Consider the following 12,400-nt stretch of genomic DNA (forward strand, 5'->3'; position numbering starts at 1 on the left):
TTTTTTTTTTTTGTACAGACATAAAACGATAACATTCAAGTCAAATTCTTTTCTGAGGAACATACAAAACATTCTTTACATACAGAAAATAAAGCAAATCAGCACATTATGCATATGCAAAACAATTTACAGTACCGACTCACTGTACCAAACCAAAACAAAATGAAAACATTCTGGAATTTGAATGTAAAAGCAAGAACAATAAATGACCTTTGCGTTGTGATGATGAAATACAGGTGCCATTCAGTTATGAAGAAATTTGTATGAAATCATTACTACTACACTATGTGAATCATGCCTCTAAGAATCCTGGGGTACATGATTGACAAATCAAAATCAATTCCTTGAAAATGTTTGGCTTTTAACTACGTTTGTATTTGAAACCCAAACATCCTTTCTTTGAAACATTATTTACGATAAATACACAAATATAGATATTTCCAGTTTTAAATAGTATTTGTAAAGAAAATATAGAGTGTCAATATTTTCTAAATAAAGAGCCCGTATGCTGCTAGTTTTATTCTAGAAGTATGCAAGGTAACAGTGTGTCGTGTAATCTACTCTTAGTCTCTTACACACGTACACACAGTATGTCATTACACAGGACAATGATTCAAATGCTATTGGCTGTAATTTTGCTTATTGCAATTGCACTGATTGGACTGAAAATGATGATCTAAACCGACATGGGTGGCATATGATCAGCGTTTGTGAAACTATCATCAGGCCTACACTACTGGTCAAAAGTTTGGAATAATTTAGATTTTTTTAATGTTATTGATAACTCTTATGCTCACAAAGGCTGCATATATTTGATAAAAAATACAGTAAAACAGTAATATTGTAAAACATTATTACAATTTAAAGAACCGTTTTCTTTTTGAATAAATTTTAAAATGTAATTTATTTCTGTGATGCAAAGCTGAATTTTCAGCATAACTCCAGTTTTCAGTGTCACATGATCCTTCAGAAATCATTCTAATATGCTGATTTGCTGCTCAGTTATTGTCAGTGCTAAATTATTATTAATAATGGTTCTTCTTATAAATTTTGAAAACCATTTTGCATATTTTTATGTAAACCGTCATACTTTTTTCCCCCAGGATTCTTTGATTAATAAAAAGTTTAAAAAGCATTTATTTGAAATAGAAATCTTTTGTAACATTTTAAATGTCTTTACTGTCATTTTTGATTAATTTAATGCATCCTTGCTGAATAAAAGTATTCTATATTTATTTTTTAAACCTCACTTATCCCAAACTTTTGAATGGTAGTGTATTACGGTTCCTACAAAAATATTAAGCAGCAAAAACTCTTTTCAGCATTGATGATAATAAGAAATGTTTCAGAATATTAAAATGATTTCTGAAGGATCGTGTGACGCTGAAGACTGGAGTAATGATGCTGAAAACTCGGCTTTGCTATAAAAGGAATAAATAACATCCTAAAATATATGCAAACAGAAAACAGTTATTTTAAATTGTAATAATGTTTCACAATAGTAGTTTTTACTGTATTTCTGAGCAAATAAATGCAGTCTTGATGAACATAAGAGACTTCTTTACATTAAAAAAATGTAATTATTCCAAACTTTTAACCAATAGTTTATTAGTCAACTATAAGATGCATGAACAATGGAGCCAACAGGTCAAAGAAGGAATGCTAAAGCTTGGAGACAGTTGGCTGTCTTCTCTCTTGGCTGCATCAGTTATGAGCATCTCAATAACTCATCAAAAGTGTTGAGATAGTGTTCTAATAGCATCCTAGAAGTCAGATGGGGTTTGGATGCGTCCAAAAGTTGGCGGCGCATGCATGGTCCACACATGCAGCACACAAGAGCAGAGTTTCAGCATAGGTAGTAGTTCACTCACCAATGCATTCTGACGTCTCAGTATTTCCACAGTGTGGAGTGTGGAGGTTTGGCAAAGGCATTCCAAGGCATCCCATAAACAGTGTTAACAAGCTTTAGTCTTCTTAGGAGAGTTTTCCGACAGTAGTAACAAATTCAAAAAGATGTGAAAACCAAGGAGATTGAATACCATTACATTACATTAAGTGCAAGATTTGGATGCATACAGTATGACTTTGATTCTCTTTCCGTCTTAGATCAGAATCTCTCTGAAGTCATTGCAGGTAGCGGTACACTTTAAAGCAGTGGTTCCCAGAATCAGCCACCACAACATGGCCATCCGAGGTCAGAGCGAGACCCTGCGGCCCATAGAGAGGGTCGGCCGCTGTATTGATGTAGGACAGGAACGATCCACTCCCGTCAAACACCTGAGAAAGAGAATGATCTCTGAATGATTTTTCAAAATCTTGTACGTTTGTGTTTATTCAATTCATGTATATCACGTTACAATACACAATCTAACTATATAGTACCGTTCAAAAAGTTTGTGGTCAGTGAGATTTTTCTTTTTGAAAGAAATTAGTATTTATATTCAGCAAGGATTCATTAAACTGACATTAAATTGACAGTAAAGACATTTATAATGTTACAAATGATCTACTCCTAATAAAATGCTTTTTTATATCTATACATTAGATTTTAAGGTACCAGATAAATGTTTCTGGCTAGATTGTCTAGACCAGGGGTGCCCAACCCTGCTCCTGGCGATCGACTGTCCTGCAAAGTTCAGCTCCAACCCTAATCAAGCACACCTGAAGCAACTAATTAAGGTCTTCAGGATCACTTAAAAATTAAAGACAGGTGTGTTTGATTAGAGTTGGAGCTAAACTTTGCAGGACAGTCGATCGCCAGGAGCAGGGTTGGGCACCCCTGGTCTAGACAGAGGGCAGTTAGAGTTCATATTGACTTACTCTTGTGTCTGTCAAAGTTAATACAGAACTTCACAAGGACTCATTACCTGTATCCGACTGTTTCCCCAGTCTGCCACAATAATGTTCCCATTGACATCCACAGCAACCCCTGTGGGAGCATTGAACTGACCATTCCCTTCACCATTTGAGCCAAATTTCAGCAAGAATTCACCATCTGCATTAAATACCTATAAGAGAGTTTGAAGTAATAATATATAGGAACATTATATAGACTACAGAATATTATACATTATGAATAAAAGACAAAAAATACACCCTCTTGTTCATGTAACACCATGGAAATATTTGTGTTGCCTATTGACACTGTTAGAAAACAGCATGCTTAAGCTTACCTTCACAGAGTGGTTATGGAAGTCTGTGATGATTATTTCATTGTTGTTGTTGACAGCTGCAAAGTGTGGGCCTACATGGAAAGCAAGGTCTAGGTTAAATTCATACAGAAACAATGAATGATTACATTACATGATTGTATGAACTCAAATCATATAGCTACATTTTATATCATTTGCATCTGTATGTTACAATGCAGTCTGCCGCCCTTCATCAGATGCTGTAGACCTGTACCTACCTGCAAACTGTCTGTCGCCGTTTCCCCTGCTGCCAAACTTAGTGACGAGTTTGCCGCTGGGCTGGAAGATGAAAACAGTACAAGCCTTGTTGTCCACAACGATAACATGACCATTCTGATCCACGGATACACCCTTTGGACCCATCAGCCTTCCTGAGCCCAGCTTAGCCTGCAGAAAAATCAGAATATTGTCAATAAAACTAACGTTTATTTCCAGAGACAAGAAGCAGGCATTTTATTCCAGTTAGTAATGAAGCACACCAATTCTGAAATCTGCTTTTAACTGACCTTATATTTGCCCTCACTGGAGAAGATGCTAACCCACTTATTGTCATAGTCAGCAATGATGATGTCCCCATTTGGATGCACAGCTACTCCAGTGGGCCGCTGCAGTTGCCCCGGTGAACGGCCACGTACCCCGAACCGGCTCTGAAACGCTCCCGTATTTGAAAATATCTGATCAACAGAGGATTGAGTTCAGTTATCAGATTCTGCATACAGATATACTGTACCTACATGTCCCATGTTTGTAAATAGTGGATGATGACAGGGTCTTCTTACCTGCACGCACTGATTGTTACTGTCTGCAATTAAGATTTTTCCTTCTGAACAAGCTGCTACTCCCTGGAGGTTAGTGAACTCTCCTTTATTCCTCCCTTTTGTTCCTATAAAACAGATGTTATGTAAAAGACTTGAGATTAAGATATCAGAACATCTGAAGTACTTTTTGAGGATTAGTATAGTTTAAAACTTGTTTTACTTTTACTTTTTCTAAAGAACATGATGGCTGCAAGAGTGTCGCTAGGTGGTTATGCTAGGGTTATTATTTTAGGTCATGTAATCTAAAAATTTTCTGGATTTATTCAGTTTTTATAAGGGTTAGATGAGGTACAAATACGCGTGTTAACATGCATTTCCATGTTGGTCTAAGCTGGTTTATGCTAGTTACACTACTGTCAAAAATTTGGAGTCGGTATGATTGATTTTTTTTTTTTTTTTTTTTAAGAAATAAATACTTTTATTCAGCAAAAATGCATTAAATTTATCAAAATGAAGTGAGTTTCTGGTTAAAACAAGAACAAATATCTGCCAGTGGGCTCAGAAAAATACACTTAATTCAAAGGAAAAACAAGTTTTAATACCCAATTAACACATATGTTCTTGTTTACGTATAAACTCATTTAATTTTATTCCATTTATCAGAAAACAAAACATCATACCTTCAACTGCATCTCAAGTAAATGTATCTTCATTTAAGGACTGCAAGGTATTTGTATTGGAAAACAAAACAAAAATACTGAGGAAGATAAACATTTTATAAACATTTAATGCCCTGACTTTATTATTTAAGGCTTTCTGCTTCAATTTAAGTCCTTTTAAGGCCTTAATTTGTGAAAACGTGAATTAAGACTTATTAAAACCTGCAGAGACCTTGTTTGGTGCTAGTCTAGATGGAAGAGGCAGCAGAACTAGTGAGGCTGTTGGCGTTTTCAACAGGAAAAAAGCAGTTCGTGATTTATTCAACCATGTGAGTTAGTATTTTCCTGCATGTACCTATTCTAAAAATGAGGTCATCCTCGATCGGGTTCACTCTCTTTTTTGGGGTGCTGAACAAGCTTCCTCCCCGTCTGACACCCTTCTGCCGGCTTCTGCTCCCTGGGGACTTGGCGCTCCGTCTCCGTGCCCCACCATCGCTGGAACCCGTGGATGCAGCATTGGCTGCGGTGGTGGTGGGTGAAGAATCATCCGGAGAGCTGGTGACCTTCAACTGGAAGGGGCTTCCTTTAATATGCTGATCATAAAGTCTAAGCGCTAGACTAAAATGTCCCTCTTTCTTCACCGTGTATTGGAATTCATACGTTCCATTTTTAAGGTCCACAATTTCGCCGTCTGCAACGCTGCCATCCGGCGTGCAGACTTCTGCTGAGATGACGGCGTTGCCCGTCTTACACAGCCCTCCAGACTTGTCTCTTGTGGTTATGACGACAGTTGCCGGCTGGCCCACAACACACTGTTCCAGACCATCACCTGATGCCTCGGTCTGACTGGCCACGGCATTGGTGGTGACGATAGTCCCCAGGTTGTGGATGGACTTGCGAAGTCCTTCGATCTCCATCATGAGATCCAGCTGGTCGTTCTCCTCAGGCTGAAGAGGAAGGCCCTGGCTGGCCAGGTCACTGAGTCTCTCTCCCACGTCTTTATGGATCTGTAGAATGACAGCCTTGTTTCCCCCGTCCAGGGCTTCGCCGGTCAGACTGCAGCTATAGTTGATGGCAGCTTCCTCCTGCAGAAGAGTGTCCAACTGAGCCTGCAAAACCTTTAGGATACACAGAATTAAACAGAAGGGACATTTCAAAAGATAGAATAATTTCAAAAAGATAAGAAGAATTTGTATCCTTGTTTTATTTATTTATATTAAACTAACATGTTAATATATGTTAATAAACATTCAATTAATAAATATACATGACCGTTTAAATGTTTGGGGTCAGTAAGATCTTTTTTTAAAGAAATTATCATCTTTTTATTCAGCAAGGAGACATTGGATTGATTAAAAGTAACAGCAAAGAAATTTATATTACAAAAAATTTCAGTTTCAAATAAATGCTATTCTTTTGAACTTTCTATTAATTAAAAACTCCTGAAAGAAAAAAAAAAGACACAAAATATTATCAACTGTTATTATTATATCAACATAATAATAAGAAGAAGAAGAAGAAGAAGAAGAAATGTTTCAAAAAACAGCATATTAGAATGATTTCTGAAGGATCACATGACGTGTGGGGTAATGGCTGCAGAAAATGTAGCTTTGCATCACCGGAATAAATGACATTTAAAATATATTAATAAAGAAAACATAATATTTCACATTATTACAGTTTTACTATATATGTGATCAAATAAATGCAGTATTATCAGTAACCAAACCTAAAACCAAAACTTTTTTAAAACTTATTTTACTTCAGTTAGTTGCCAAGGGAAAATTTATTTTGTTTTTTACTAAAATAACAAAAACTTAAACTTATTAAAAACTAAAGAGACATTTTTTTTTTTTAATGACAAAAACACAACTAGAAATTACTAAAACTTCAACTAAAATTTAAATTAAAACAGAAAATATGAAATAAAATCGAATTCTAAATATTAACAAAAACTATAATAGTATATCAGTGATAATAAAATAACACTAAGCCTTGGTTAGCATAAGAGACTTCTATTAAAACATTAAAAAAAAAACTTACCCCAAACTTTTGAAAGATAGTGTATACAAAAATATGCATATTTAACCTAATTAAAATTGCCTAATTCGTCCAATATTGTGTGAGGCATGTATTTTAATGCTTATTAGAGTATCATGCTCTTAGCTTGGCAGCATGAAACTCTATTGAAAACAACTGTGAGTTGAGTCTTCTGTGCACATACCTTCTGCTTCAGTCCATAAGTGACTTCCAGCTCCATGAGCAGGACGCTCTTGCGTGTATCCAGAGTTTTGTGGAGCTCGCTGAAGGAGGAGTGGATGTCTTCCTCTATGGAGCTGCGCTGAGAGTTCAACTGCTGCAGAATGTCTCTCAAACACTGAACTGCTTCTCTTATCTGAGGAAGCCTGGGAGTTATTTAAATAGGTCCATTAACCATCCATTCATTTGTCTATTCATCCATCAACCATTATTGAGGACAGTAACAACAGTAAATCACTAAGCAATCATTCAATGAATTAAGCAATTAGGAGATGGATTTTTTGCTTAGTCCAAGGCCCACACGTAATCTACAGACGTATTCATATTTTCTATACTGATGGAAAGGTAAAATCTGTGGAATGGATTTAAATATGGTAAAATGTGTGCCAAAATGGGTCTTACTGACAGATTATAAAAATATTTAACAAATGCACAAGAGGTGTATATTCTGTGTCGGCCTTCTTATTTGTAAGCCTATTTATTTTACTGTGAATGACATGATGGGCATCATGGGAGCACCTGTTCTTAGCTGAATCCACTCTGTCCTGCAGTACCGCTAAATGTTGGTCCACAATATTTTCCAGTGAATCAGTGGGGTGTTCAGCATGTTCTCCATTCATACAGTCCACACATACTGGATTCTCACAAGCCAAACAGTACAACGCAGACACCTGAATACAGCACAGAAAAAGAATGCAGTTGACATGTCAATGGGTGTTCTATTTTGTAAAATGTATTTTTTATAATATTTGCCATTTCATTTTTGTATGTATTATGTATTTTTCTTTATCTAAATTTTAAATGCATCTATAGTAAAATAAAACGGGAATGGGACATACTATTTTGGCATACTGTTTTCTCATAATATATAGTAGAGTAGCATTCGATTTCGAATGTAGCTTTTTATTTCCCTGTATATTCTATAAAAATACATTTGCTGTACATAAACATATAGTGTGGAGGCTTATTTTGTAACTATTTTAATGTGATATTGCTTACATACAGCCACCACATGCTCCCTAAGCATCTGAATCGTTATTGGTTATTGAAAAAGGCATGTACGTGAATCACAACTATACATTACTACTATGCAGTGGCAGTCAGTGATACCAAAATCAATCTGACTAAATAAAGCATGAATCCTGTTCTATTTTATATATTGATGGTGACTACAAGTTTGATGCTTGAAAATAAGCTCATTATCTTCTCTGGGAATAATCAGGATACATTTCAGGTGCTACATGAGAAATGTTTATGCTCATGGGAAAAACACTGCCTTTGAGAGATATTTCACCCATCTGTGCAATCATTTTGTGTTGTGAGTGTGTGCGTGTGTTTATGTGAATGTGTGTATTAAAACAGTTCTCACTTTTCCTTTGTGTTGAGAGCAAATTAGCGCTGTTCCCTTGCCAGGCAGAGCCTCTAGTACAGTACATTCCTCACTGCTGCTGTCAGGAGAAGCTTGCTGCGCCTCCATGCGGTTGGAAGATGTAACTGCACCCACAATACAAGGATGCAGAAAGCACAAACCTAAAACGGGATGAAAAAGATATGGTTATGTCATCATTATTTCTGATGAAAGTAGTCTGATGACTACTTGTATGTAGTTTTCTGTATTTTTGCAACTTCGAAGTCCCTACAGGTAAGTGAGTGGAATTATTTAATTAGTCATAATTACATGGATAGCTGTATACATGCATTTGTTGCTGCTGTAAAGCAATTCACCCTTTTCACAGAATTTCATAACCTTTTACCAAACTTACATACTACAGAAACAGACACCATTCGCCTTAGAAGTCAGTGTAGCATTTCAATGAGTTTGAAATTGATAAATGTAAAAACGTACATACAGTTGCTTAAACTTTCATAATTGTGACTATATCTCACAAGTGTGATTTTATTTCTTATTTTAAGCGATATTTCACAATTACCTTTTATATTTTTTATTCTGGGGTGGAAACGGGCTTCCATAGTGAAGCCTATTCCAAAAAAGGTGGAGAGACGGTACAACTCAACGTCTAAGACTGAAGTTAATTTCTAAAAATCATGCCAAAATATGTTCCATTAGTTTCCTAGTGGCTCTATACCAATATGGACAGAAAAAAGTAATATTAATATTTGGTAAGGCAAAGGAAAACGTGTTTCTAATAGTACAGACACCTTAAAGGAAAAAGGGGAAACCAATTTGCTGTTTTGCAGTATACAGAAAATATTTTCCATACGAAATATGGCATACAAGATTGAGAAAAGGCCACAAAGATAGTGGAAGCCAGGTTAAGTATTTAACGTAATCATATAACAGATGAAGAAATCTGGTCTGGTATAGAGTGAAGACTTGGTTCTCACCTCAGAGAGATGAGGCTCAGGCGTTGTGCACGTAGATGTGTGTACTCTTGTATATAACGCAGGGATATTAAGGGAAGAATGTGTATTTGATCCACTGGAGACACAAACAGACCACAGGTTGCAGGGGCCAATTACAGTTTCCCCTCATTTGACACTGAGCCCTACAGAGAAAAGACAGATCAGAGATGAACACACACAAAAACACTGAAAAATATACAGTATGTCTACACACACAAACACACACAAACCTGTAGAATGTAGAAGCGCAGGCAAAATCTAAGATACACAACCATGGTATGTGTCCAGAGAACATGGTATCTCCATGATGTTAAAAATAATCTCACTGGGTTACACCAAATTTACAGAAACCTACAGGTTACTATGGTAACCTAAAATGGCAATTCACAAGAGCTGCAGTCATATTAATATTTTCTCATTCTGCAATTTATGTGCTGAAAGCATGTTAATGAGCACAGTCTCATAGCTGAAGTATTTTTGAACATTTCAGGCGGACACTTTTTATGTATGTGTCTCTGTGATAGTAATTTTTTTAAAGCACCAAATCTACACAATAGAATGATTTCTGAAGGATCATGTTACAATGAATTCAGCTTTGCCGTCACAGGAATACATTACATTTTAAAATATATAAATATATATAAAAAGGCTATTTTAAATTGTAATTTTTCACAATATTACTGTTTTACTGTATTTTTATCAAATAAATGCAGCCTTGGTGAGCATAAAAGACTTTCAAAAACATTTTAAAAATCTTACCGACCCCAAATTTTGAACAGTAGTGTATAATACCACAATGCACAATAAAATACGAGCACAATGTTACAACAATGTGTAAAGTGCTTACTTTATTACAGTGCCACTTTGTTATTAAATCCAGTTGCTTTGAAGAATTAAACTAAGTTTAAATATACTGAAATACTACTCTTCACAACATGAACTTAATTAATAATTTACAAAAGGCTGTAATATTCTGACCCAGACAGAGCAGAGAACAAACAACACACACGTTTTTTTTTTTTTTTTTTTGGAAGTTCACCATGATCTTTGGTACTGATTTCAGTGTATTTAACAACAGATGGGGGGAAAAACCTATGATGACCTATGGTTTTGACCTTTAACGACTTCCATTCATGTCCATAGTAAAAACAGACAGTGAACACTGACTGAAATAAATGGATCTTTGTCATGCAATTAGATTAAAGGCACTCTTAGACTAATGAACATTTAGGCAGAACATGATTAAAAGACTAAACATTGCATTGACTGTATTTGCTTTGGATTATAGCTGGTTCAGTAATTTATATTCCACAATGCTTTTAGTTTTTATTGAAAAGGTAACTGGAATGGGGTCACAATCATGCTTTGAGCTTCCTCAGCTTTGAATCAGTAACTACAAACACTCATATTCAAAGGAAGTAATATGCTGTGGTAGTATCCCACATAATCACTGGAAAATTATTCAAAACGCACAACAACTTACTTGGGAATTTAAACTTGAATGGGAATGAGGTCACATGGGAATTGAAACGGATGAAAAGATAATGCTCATCTGATGATGTAAATGTCATACAAGGAAATGGAATATTGAGCTGCCGTATGTCATTACTCTTCAGACAATGCCATTTCTATCACAAAAAGCTCTCAGTGTTAGAACCAGAGCCCCCTCTTTCCATCTCAGAGATCATAATGACAAAGGACAAGGAACGTTAACCATAAGGATCCTGGCAAAGGCAAGCAAGCGATTTTGTGAAGGACTGTTTAGAGTTACTGAAGCAGAATCTCCCCGGGGTAAAACCACTCATGCAATTCTGGACAGAAGATCCAAAAGCACCCGATAGTTTTCCTGTTAGCCCGCAGAACGAAACAGACATGTCCTTCTCATGATAGCACAAGCCCTAACCTGTCATAATCATGAACTTTCACAGCCAACGCTACATGTTACAAATCCATAAAAAAATAAAAATAAATAAAACGTTTTCTTGCCTGGCAATTCCCAAAATGCGGTATAAAATAGGGAATCAAAAATTGTGGTCAGTGAATAGAGGTGCTAAACTTCCAGAAAATGTAGATCAACTTCAGAATCTAAATTCAAAAATGCTTGCAAGCTAACCAGTTAGCCGACTTGTTATTTTTATTTTACCAACCATTTAGCCTGTTATTTTAACTTTCATTAGTCAGCTAACTTCATAACTTGGTACCTTAAAATACTGCTAGCTAAATAGCCTGGTGGCTATTTTGATTATAACTGGGATTCCCAAACTTTTTGTCAGCTAAACCACTAAAATATGTACTTTATGTACCCCTTGAATGATATTTCAATATTTTAACAACATATTCCTATGTTCACAGTTCTCTGATGTTGGTTAATGGTCACATGATATGTTTTCAGTACATATTTTTGTAATGTTTGATGTTTAAATAGTTTATTTTAATCTTTTTCAATTTAATGATTGACTAACTATCAGCTTTTCATCAGCTCTTTTTGTAACCCTAACTACAGTTATGAAAATCCTGATCTAAAAGATATTGCAGTAACACAATACATTTTTAAACAGGCATTCTATGGGTTAAACAATTTAGCATGACACAGACTTCACAGTAGGCCTATATAATAACATTCAGTTCTTACAACTTATCTGTTGTGTACATTTTTGTAACCAGAGTGTTTTATTCGGTCACTCTTTTTGATTCAGTAATTAGGCTAAACTACAAATGTAGGCTTAAGGGCAAATTACCACATGTGAAATAAACCGCGTTGACCTTTATGAAAGTTAGTTTGACAAAAGTTGCCATGAAACATTAAATTGAAATTGTTTGGATTGTTGTTGTTTGCTCGTACCGGTGCACACGTCATCAGAGAAGAGATGTTCTTAATAACGAGAAGTTAATAATATTGATTAAAGATTATGAGGGAAAAAGATTAGGATAAAAAAAAAATAAAGTCACAAGGCTCAGTAATTAAATACAAACCCAATACTGCAGCCTGGTCTGGAAGCACTTAAAAGCGAAAACAAAGAATCTAGGATTGGGAAAACACCTGGAAGAGTTAAGAAACACCCACTTGACTCAGTTTGCTTTAAAGGGGTCATATGATGCTTTTTTAAAGATCATTATTTTGTGTATTTGGTGTAACAGAATATGTTGACATGCTTTAATGTTCAAAAAC

The 12,400-nt window shown here is 35.5% G+C and overlaps 1 protein-coding gene across 2 annotated transcripts in view; it reads right to left on the reverse strand.

The window, feature by feature from the left end:
* Window positions 1-1,602: 1,602 nt before the first annotated feature.
* Window positions 1,603-12,400, reverse strand: part of LOC107665973 (tripartite motif-containing protein 2-like) — a 12,464-nt gene continuing 1,666 nt past the window's right edge. Inside the window, exons 2-13 of one of the 2 annotated variants that reach the window (XM_016457061.1) lie at window positions 9,214-9,374; window positions 8,799-8,846; window positions 8,237-8,397; window positions 7,387-7,538; window positions 6,833-7,013; window positions 4,964-5,726; window positions 3,971-4,074; window positions 3,698-3,865; window positions 3,410-3,578; window positions 3,174-3,244; window positions 2,868-3,008; window positions 1,603-2,277 (exon numbers count right to left, since the gene is read on the reverse strand). In XM_016457061.1, coding sequence (XP_016312547.1) covers window positions 2,125-2,277; window positions 2,868-3,008; window positions 3,174-3,244; window positions 3,410-3,578; window positions 3,698-3,865; window positions 3,971-4,074; window positions 4,964-5,726; window positions 6,833-7,013; window positions 7,387-7,538; window positions 8,237-8,397; window positions 8,799-8,838 — 2,103 coding nt within the window. In that variant the 5' untranslated portion in view covers window positions 8,839-8,846; window positions 9,214-9,374 and the 3' untranslated portion in view covers window positions 1,603-2,124. The remainder of the gene's footprint in view (window positions 2,278-2,867; window positions 3,009-3,173; window positions 3,245-3,409; window positions 3,579-3,697; window positions 3,866-3,970; window positions 4,075-4,963; window positions 5,727-6,832; window positions 7,014-7,386; window positions 7,539-8,236; window positions 8,398-8,798; window positions 8,847-9,213; window positions 9,375-12,400) is intronic. The other variant, XM_016457063.1, reaches the window with a different exon arrangement.

Source organism: Sinocyclocheilus anshuiensis, unplaced genomic scaffold (assembly GCF_001515605.1).
Source record: "Sinocyclocheilus anshuiensis isolate Anshui unplaced genomic scaffold, SAMN03320099.WGS_v1.1 scaffold775, whole genome shotgun sequence".
Taxonomy (NCBI): Eukaryota; Metazoa; Chordata; class Actinopteri; order Cypriniformes; family Cyprinidae; genus Sinocyclocheilus; species Sinocyclocheilus anshuiensis.